Genomic DNA, 9,886 nt, shown 5'->3' with positions numbered 1-9,886 from the left:
ATTAGAAAATAATTTTATGAAAAAAACTTCACGAACACTAAACAGTAAATGAAATTAAATTTTTTCTCAGATTTTATGTTATTTAAAATACACTAATATTTTATAGATGTAACATTATTTCTAATGTCTTCTAACTTTTCATATTTATTCAAATTTTTTCACCAAAGAATAACCCTGCTCACTTATCATCTCTATTAATTCAGGCAAAGGCATGAGATGTGCTTGCTGGAAATGGACAGTCTCGAATGTTGAATTCCATGGTGAGAAAAAAGGCTCGAGGTAATAGCTGCTTTAAAGAGGATAAAGAAAATGTAAGGAAAACCTAGTTTCAAACAACAATTTAAAGCCTATCCTAGCCTTGCTCAGCCTAGATCAGCCAGAGACCTACAAGGGAGTGAGAAAGAAAATGTTTGTTGCTTTTTTTTTTTTCTGGATGCCATTCTGATTGTGTAATTGTTACAAAGTGAATATATTTAATGTAGTTATTGATATGATTGGATTTAAGTCTACCATCTTATTTATTTTCAGTCTGCCTGTTTTTTTTTTTTTCGTCATTGCTGTTGTTCTTTTGTTCCCTTGTTCCTTCCTTCTTTGAATCATTTGGATATTTTTTAGAATTTAATTCGGGTTTGTCTATTATGCATTATTTTGCATTGGTTTCTCTGGGAATTAAAATATGCATCCTTAACTTTTCATTATACTTAGAGTTAATACACCACTTCATATAAAATGTAGAAACCTTACAATCATATAGGAAGTTCATTTATTCTCCTGTACTTCTGTACACTATAGCTGTCATATACCTACCTGTTTTATAAACCCTACAAGACAATGTTATAATTTGTGCTTTAAACAATTATTTATTTTTTTAAAAAAATTAAGAGGAATAAAATACTATTTTATATTTACCTTGATATTTGGCATTTCTGATGCTCTTTATTCAAATTCACCAACACATTTCTCAAAACTAGTTGAACAAAGATTACCAAAGCACACCATTTAGCTCTCAGACATGAACACATAGATTACACATTAAAATTGCCCCTAATTTTTTCTCTTAAGATCATGACAGTTAAAGCAATACCACTTAGCAATAGTCTGATTATAAACAAAACAGAAATTCAGGCATTGGAACTGGATCGCAATACTAGTGATAAGGTAAATTGGTTATAAGATAATTCAGAATATACTTAACACTGATTTTTTTCAGATTATAAATTGAAATGAAAACATCAAATACTAAAACTTTTGTTCAAAACTCTCACATCAAAATATAAATATCTCTCTTCAATATACGAATAAAAATGTCAGAATATTTTCAACTCATTTCTAAAAGTGTGTATTTTCAAAGTAAACACAGGATGTTAATTAAGGCATAACTGTGAGTATGTCTGAAATAAAAAGTGAAAAGCATCTGTCTATTTCCCCTTAAGTAAAGAGGGATATGAGAATATCTGGAAAGTTACAGAATCCATGAGAATTGAGAATTAAACTAACTTAGAGAAAATGTCAAACATTCAGTCATTCAGCAAACATTTACAGAGCTTTACTCTATGCCATACAATGAGCTAAAACTAGAGCTTTGGACTTTCAAGATATAGTCTTGTAGGAAAGACAAACAAAAAACTCAATTATGATTATGAGGAAAGAACTAAGATAGTTTCCTGGAGAAGATGACCTATGAACTGGGTTTTGAAGGATGAGCAGGAGTTAGCCTTTTGTGCCCAAGATTTGGGTTTTTGAAGTTTTGTTTTTTGTTTTGGTTGGGGTGAGTGGGCAAAGAAAGGAAAGGAAGAGAAAGACAGGTTTTCTTGGTTGGAAATACTAAGGACAAAAATAATAATCCTAAAAGGTCACGGTCTGCTTGGAGAATTACAAGAAATATGGACAAATGGTTAGACTAGAACTGTCACAAGGACATCAGTATAGGGATCCCTCTGATATATTATGAAGGCTGAACTTTGTTACCTCGAGAGAAGTGGGAAACTACTGAGGGATTTTAAGTAGGAGAGGAATATGGCTTACCCAATCTTTTCTTCCTTGCCTATCTCTACTGCAAATGCTAGGAAAAATCAGCCCATATCCCAAACTTCCCTTGGTGTAAGAGATGACCTGTGACACAGTTTTGACCTGTCAAGTGTAAGAAGAAATCTAACTGGAAATGCTTCTAGCAAAGATTTCAATTTCCTGGTGAATATCCATCCTTGGCTGCCTCTGCTCCTTCCCCTTCTTCCCTCTTTGAATTTGGGCATGCTCTCTGGAGCTGCAATTACTGAAAGAAAGGCCAGGATTATCCAATACACCGGTAATGACACAGTAGAGCTATTCAAGCAAAGCCTGCAGCATCTCTAGACTTCTTGCTGAGATTACTTGAATCTGAATGTCTCCATGATAGATAAAAGTTTTAATAATTAATTTGTATTTTAGAATGATCCTTATTAAATTACTATGTATGGATTGGGGATGCGGAAGCAAGGAGACTTGTCTGGAGTTTTATTATGGGGCCTGAACCAAGATAACTGCAATGGGGATATTAAGGAAGGCAGACCCCAGAGATATTTAAAAGAGAAAAAAGGGCAGGATGGATAAGGAAGTTGTCTGTCATATCTTTTAGGTTTCTAGTTTGAGCAACTGCAGCGGTAGCACCTTTCTCCAAAACAGGTGCAGATATGGTGAGTGATTGTTGAGTTCAGCACTGATTTTGAGGTACCTATGGTACATAATGAGAAAATAATGAAAAAGCAGTTGACTCTCTGTATTTAGAGGTTAAGATGAAGTCTGGATTTGAGCTACAGATTTCAGAGTAACCATTATATGGGGATAACCTAAAACAGAAAGTATGATGTGATCCTACAAGTAAAGTTTGAATAGTGTGAGCAAAAATAAGACTCAGAAAATTTATTAAGACAAAAAGAATATTGGTGGTTGCCTAGGGTTTGGGGGAGAAGGAGTAGAATGGGGAGCAAATGATAACGAGTCTGGGGTTTCTTTTGGAGCTAATTTAAATGTTCTAAAATTAAATTGTGTGATGATTGCACAACCTTGAGAATATACTAAAAATCACTGAATTGTACACTTTAAATGGATAAACTGCATAGTATGTGAATTATATCTCAATAAAACTGTTTAAAAAATTAAGCCCAAGGCAGTACCTTGGGAATATCAACATATAAATAGGAAGATGATCCAGTGCCAGAACAGAGGGACCCATGGCCAGAAAAGAGGTGTTGTCCAAACACCTGGAAGAAAGAGTTTCAAGAAGCAATCAGTGGCCAACAGTGTCAAATATAAGAAAGGTCAATTAAGTTAAAGACTGAAGTATCTGATTTAGTAATTTGGAAATCACCAGTGCGCTTAGTGTGTGATTTTAAGTAGTAGCAGCGAAAGCCAGATTATACTAAGTTGAGGAATAAATGAGAGGTGAGGAATAGGAGATGACAAATAAACGTCTCAGGTAACTCCTCTTGCCCAAAAGAGCTGGTGGTATAGAGAGGTTTGTATTGTTGATTTCAAAAGGAGGCATATGTGATATTTATACATAAGGGAAAGGAGCCAGCAGAGAGCATGCAATAGAAGATAAAAGAGGGGAAGACTAATGGAACAACAGCCCCAAGAGAAGGGGAAAAAAGGAATTCACGACATAAGCATAAAATATTAGTATGGAGAACAAATGAATTTTCCATTGGACTGGGAGGGAAGTTTATGATGCTGCTTAGTTTGTAGGGGCAAGAAGTTTAATGTGCTATTACTTCATGGCATTGACATTCTCTGTGATTTAAGAGACTAAGGTCACTGGCTGAGGGTGAAGGAGTAACCTTGGGGATTTTAGGAGGACATAAACATTTAGAGTAATTACTGTGGAAGGGAAATTTTCAAGGGATAAGTTTAAATGCACATACGCACATTCCAAATACTTTGAAAAACCTGTAATGTATTTTGCAACTGATAAAAAGGACCTTGCACATAATTAAATACCTGTAAATTTATTATACTTTACATGAGGATTTGTTATGACCACACTAAAGAGATGAGCAGGTTGTCACAAATCCCTGAACATATGGTGTCGCAATCAAAATGTAACTCAGTGGTGTTTGTGCATTGGACCTAAAAAACATGGCACTCTGCAAAAGTGCAGTTTCAGGGTGACTGGAAAGGCCCACAGTGAGTCATTTTCCCAAGCCTCTAGAGCAGAGGCCACAACTTTTCATTGTCCTTCAGAGTGAAAAAAAAAAGAGTGATCAGGCTGTTTTGCTATAGTTGCTAGAAAAGAAATGAAAGGCAAGTTTTTGCTTCTCTTGACAGTGCTCACAGCAGGTGCTCTCCTAAGATGTTCAAATAAAATAATGTTATATCAAAGGTCTTTGTCAACTGTGAAGTAATATACAAAAATTATTTTTATTGTAGCTGGTACCTAGTCATATTTCCAGTTCCATATTCTTTTATGCAATCTCAAGAACACTTCATTCTAATTATATTGGTGTATTCTGAGCTCTGAAAAAAGGCATGCACCTTATTAAATCTTTCCCTATTTTCATGTTATTCCAGTGGCCTGAAGATTTGCTCTCATTCACTCTCTGTCTAGCCAGGTACTACCTACTGCATGCTTCAGCATAAGCCTCTTTGAAGGCTTCTCTGATTACTCCAGCTAGAAACAATCATTTCATTGGAACTATTCCAACCATTCCTTTTCTATACATAATTTGTTACATGGTATTTGTGCTAATTATATTTTTATCTTTGCCTGCCTTAAGCTCCTAGAAAGCAGGAATTGTGTTTTCCAAATTGCCTTTTTAGCATGATGCTTGCACATAGCAGAAATGTGGCCTGTTGCTTCTGGAAGGAGCTTCAAATATCTTCATGTTACCAGTGAGAACACCAAGTGCAAGTCTCAGAGACACTAAGAGACTTGACAGAAATCACAGTTAGTTAATAGCAGAGCTGGAACCCAAAATAAGGATTTTAAACTTTTATTCCTATATTCCTTTCATTAAACCAATCCTCTATTGTTAGCCTGGTTCTATTTTGTAATCCAAATCTCAAAAAGTCATTCTTGACTCTAACGGTGAGACAAAGATTCAAACTTCTCTGGAAAAGCTTTTGTTTCAACTTTCATCTAGACTACATCTAGATTAATTAGCTTGGATGCATGAAAAAAAGTGAGTTTTTTCCCTTTCTTCTTTTTTTCCTTTCAGCATTCTGTTTTGTTGCCATGTAGCTAAAGTCAGGGTAAATTATATGGTAGTGCTGACTCTGTAACTAGGGTGAATTTTTTTACAAATGTATTGGCTGTACTTGTACACCTCGGCTTCTGATGCTCTCATCACATTTGTGACTCATAGTTGGAAACCGCACAGCAGTTCAGTTACTGTAACAGAAGAAACCAGTACCTATAAAATTTCAGCACTGATATTGGGAGTGACCTAGAACTAATCACCAAGGGCAGAGGCTATACCTCAGACCCTTTGTTAGCCCTAGTATTTAATATTGTACTTCGTACATAATTAAAAATGAAAGTGTTTATTTTTAAAATAATTGGGTGACACTACATGAACACTATATCATGTGTAGGGTTCAAATTAAGACTGATTTAATTAGTGCAAATTAATTTAGACCTGGAATTTAACTCTAGGCAAAGAATTTATTTATAAAGATAACCTATTTGTAAAAAGAAAGCTAAATAATAAATTATGATTTTCTCTAATCCATTAAATTGAATAATTCTTAATGAAAGATGCAAATTTAAAGAGAAGCTGTGACATACAGTTATTTTACTGACCATTCTTCCATGGTTTGGTACAGTAACACTGGAACCGTAATGAAGCCAAGAGGGTTTATGTGGACCATCCTCATCTAAGATAACTTGGATAATCACTGTAAGAACCTAAAGGATTTGCCTACTCAGCCTTATAAGGAATATCCACTAAAAATTCATCCAACTTAGCTTCTCTCTTTCATTGAGAATTTGGGGCATATTATTCTCTGAGCTGTGAGTGACACACTTGAACACCACAGAGCAGACAAAATGTAACCAGGGAGTTCTTGTCTTACTCAGTCTTTTTCTTGCTATGTGACTCTTCAGGAACTGTTTAACTTGAGTTAACTCTTTTAGTTCCTTTACCTGAAATGGGAAGTGAAGGTAATTACTCAAATCCTGATAGACATAAAACACACTCTTCCCCCTCCTTTTATCAAACAAGGCTTCCCTTATTCCACTGAGCTGATGAATAGGGATCACTTACCACTGTTCACTCTGGGTATTCTCAAAGGGCATTCTAATTGTCTGCAGTCTCCTGAAGTACTCCCAAGACACTTACTTGTAATCTAATGGTACCTCAATTACCCATATCACTTTCTGAAATTTCCTTAAAATCAAGATTGTCTCTGCCCGATTTTCACCACAAGAATTTAGGGTAACAGTTAACAATTGTATAAAATCACAGCATAAAACAAAATATAAATCCTCAAAAAAAAGTGCACTTCTTAGACACCCAGAATGAAGACTTGGTTTCTAAACTGTGTCCTATAAGAGTGTGAAATCATATGTCTTCATTAGCTGTTTAGGACTAAAAACCAAACAAACAAAAACCGTACCAGTTCTTTATCTACATACACAAAATACATATTTCTATTTATCTAATTGGGCCTTTTTCTCTGTCAGTGAATTGGGGTTATACTGTTCAACTGTTACTAGATGAATTAATAATTTCATATTCTCATATGCTAATTATTAAAACTTAGAGGACTATTAAAAAGCTGGTAGAGACAAGTTTACAAGTAAGTGAAAATAAAAAGGGTTGTTGGTGGTTATATTTCCAAAACACTTTATAAACATCTACATTATTTATTTCTACTTTCAGGAAGAAAAACTGAGGTGGAGAAATGAGTCGATTATATCCATAGCGAGGAGAAAAAAGCTGGAGCTCCTCAGATGAGAGTAATGTGGCTTTCTTCCCTGCTGCAGAACTTTCCCAAAGCAAACTGGGTCCTAATGACATGGTTTTCCTCCCTCAAGAAGTATTTCTCTACCTGGGAATGAACATCCTGAAATTTCCTTCCCAACTAGGCGTGTGGGTAGCAGAAGCAATACCCTCTGCCAAGTAAAGCAGCAAAGTGCTAACCGAACTTCTTCATGTGTTCAAGGGCTTTCCCAAAACAATTTCACATTTCGAAATGAGTCAGCAGATCCTAAACTCATTTTCCTCATTTGACCACTATGGAAATGCTGAGGGTGAATTACCCACTTACTGAGATTGAAATGAGGAACGAGAAAACATAAACTTCTTAGCTCAGTATGATTAGGACTTGTCAGAAAATAAAAACCTTTCCTTTTATAATTAATTATTCTGCAGCAGCTACTGCTAAAAAACAGCAACAAGAATATCCATTATGCTACTCAAATTCTAATTTTTAAAATATGATAGAATCCAAAAAAGTCAGAGGTATTTCTCAAGGAGAAAGTCCTGAAGGAAATGGCATTTTGATAGAAAGGGAAAAGAAAAAATCCCCTATGTTATCCTTAAGAGGAAAATGTTCCATTTGTAGTAAACATAAAACAGTAATAAAATATGACATTCTCATGCAACACAGTCTCAGGATTTTCACTTGTGAAATAACATCTTTTGAGTGGTTTATCAAAGGAACTTGGTACGAAAAGGAACATGGGTAGCCTATCAACAAATTAAACTAATTTTGCATTTGATTTTCTGAGGGGAAAAAATATCTAATCAAATCCATTTGCTACAATCAGTGACTTACATTTTTAATACAGGGCAATTTTTAAAAGCCTAGAAAGATAAAATAAGAGCTAAGATTCAGAAAACGTTGAATTATGAACAATGTTCTGAAAATGTGCATTTTTCTTTTCTGCCCATCTCTGAGTCCTATTTACCCAATTACAGGAACTGGCCCCCATGGAAGAATTTTTCATTCATTCAAGAACCCACTATACCACAGTGGGGATGCACCCCTAAACAAGATGGTCCGTGCCCTCAAGGAGCTCACAGTCTAGCAGGTGAGGCGATGTGAAGTACAAACAGGATGTCAAACTGTACCAGAAATCTTGTGAAATAAGTTAAGGTATTAAACAACAGCTCCCAGCTTTCCTAACCAAATGCAAACTCAGGTCAAATTCTTAACTGAGGGATAACTAAACAAGACATAGCTCTCACTCATTTTTTTCCTGTTTATGCTTTAGCTAAAACACCTGATGGCAAATAAAATAATACATAACAGATTATTCTGATTCTATTACTTATATGTATAAAACTGGTAATCTCTTTTTAAAATCAAAATCCTAAATATTGATGTTTGCACCCTCGCCATTATTTATTTTTTGTCACATCTATATGGTTTATTCCATTAAATTCATTAGATTTTCAAAAAGTGTTGCTTCATAACAGGCATGGTTTATGTCATTTCCCATAAATTTGAATTGATTTAATAAGACTAAAATTTGCAAACAGATGTTTTATTTTTACACATTTTAAATTCAATTTTACAAAATGTAATGATAGGTACCCAGTACTGAATACCTACTATGAATTAAGTGGGATTTTTTTTTTTCCTTATTTCTTTTTAACCCCAAATTCACCTTCCCCCATAGCCCTGACAGGTACTATTGGTCTTATTTTACATATGGGGAAATTGAGGTACTGAGAAGTTAAAGAATTTTCTACTGACTAGTTAATTTATTCTCTTATGTATCTTAAATTAAGCACAGAGTTCTCACCCTCCAGGGCTACATGCAGAAGAATTACTCATTGTACAACATTATAATGATGTTATAATAATGCAGTTAAAGCTTTCAAGCAACCGGAGTCCAACAAAACCTCTAGGTTGCAATAAAACATCTGATTAACCAATGAAATGAAATGTGAAATAATTTCTTAGGTAAATGGCAAGTACATAGATGGTGTCTAACTGTGAAGTCTGCTAAGATAGGTAAACCACAACAAACATTGGTACCAGTAACCTCCAAGCCTGGCTGTGTGAAACTCTCAAAAAGATGGAAAATTATCTCACACTAAGTAGGGTTGGCCTGGAAACTCATGAAAAAATGCTGGGTCAGGGAGAGCTTATGTTTTTGTTTTGTTTTATTCTATCTTCAGTGGGTCCGGTCCTACAGCAGTCCCACAGTCCCACATAATCTCTGCACCACCCCACCAGCTCATGGAAGGATGGTCCACATTTTGAGCACAGAAGCTAGCACACACAATCAAATAAAGCCTAATCACCACCACCATCGCTTTGCAAAAATCATTAGATGGCTCCAATAAAATACAGAGCTTCATGAGTGAATAGAAATATAAACTTGAAAGTCTAAAACGAAACGCATATAAATCAAATTGCTTTACACTAACTTCCTAAAAGCTCTTCTCTGCTGTCGGATATCTACGTGAACAACTCCATCCAGTACCCAGAAAGCTTCCAGCGGCAAATGAAGCTGAGATTCACCCCGGGGCTAAGTTTTCTAAGGTCCATAGTGTCTTTACAGGCTGTCTTTCCCCATCTTGTACAGAGGCTCTACAGCACAAGAAATTTGCTAAAATTGTTGTTCGGTTGTGGGTAGTATGCTCGCCATTCAATACCCTACTGTTTCCTTAACACGCATATGATTAATATTGGTACTCAGTTAAGAGAGCATCTTCTGACCTTGAGCGTGCGCGCTAAATAAATTACCTCAGAACGAAAGTGGTGTGATCTCATAACAGCATCTGGAGAGAAAAAAGAAAACCGAGACTTCATTTAACTCTCCGTTCTTCATCTGCAGAGTTACTGATGACTTAACCTGAGGGGTGGGGGCAAGGGTCGGGAAGGCACATTCCAAATGCCTCGAATTCAGTGGGAGACATCCTATATGGCAGGAGGTTACTAGGCCATCAGTCTG

General features: G+C 35.6%; 1 protein-coding gene across 1 annotated transcript in view; it reads right to left on the bottom strand.

Annotated features, from left to right (window-relative positions):
- Positions 1-9,711, bottom strand: part of DST (dystonin) — a 417,658-nt gene extending 407,947 nt beyond the window's left edge. Inside the window, exon 1 of the mRNA XM_023520357.1 lies at positions 9,679-9,711. Within this exon, the coding sequence (XP_023376125.1) occupies positions 9,679-9,705 (27 nt within the window). The 5' untranslated portion in view covers positions 9,706-9,711. The remainder of the gene's footprint in view (positions 1-9,678) is intronic.
- Between the last annotated feature and the right edge of the window lie 175 nt (positions 9,712-9,886).

The sequence above is a fragment of the Pteropus vampyrus genome, unplaced genomic scaffold, assembly GCF_000151845.1.
Source record: "Pteropus vampyrus isolate Shadow unplaced genomic scaffold, Pvam_2.0 Scaffold260, whole genome shotgun sequence".
NCBI lineage: Eukaryota > Metazoa > Chordata > Mammalia > Chiroptera > Pteropodidae > Pteropus > Pteropus vampyrus.
Note: the sequence above shows the minus strand (reverse complement) of the source record. Positions and strands in the feature narration are given on the sequence as shown.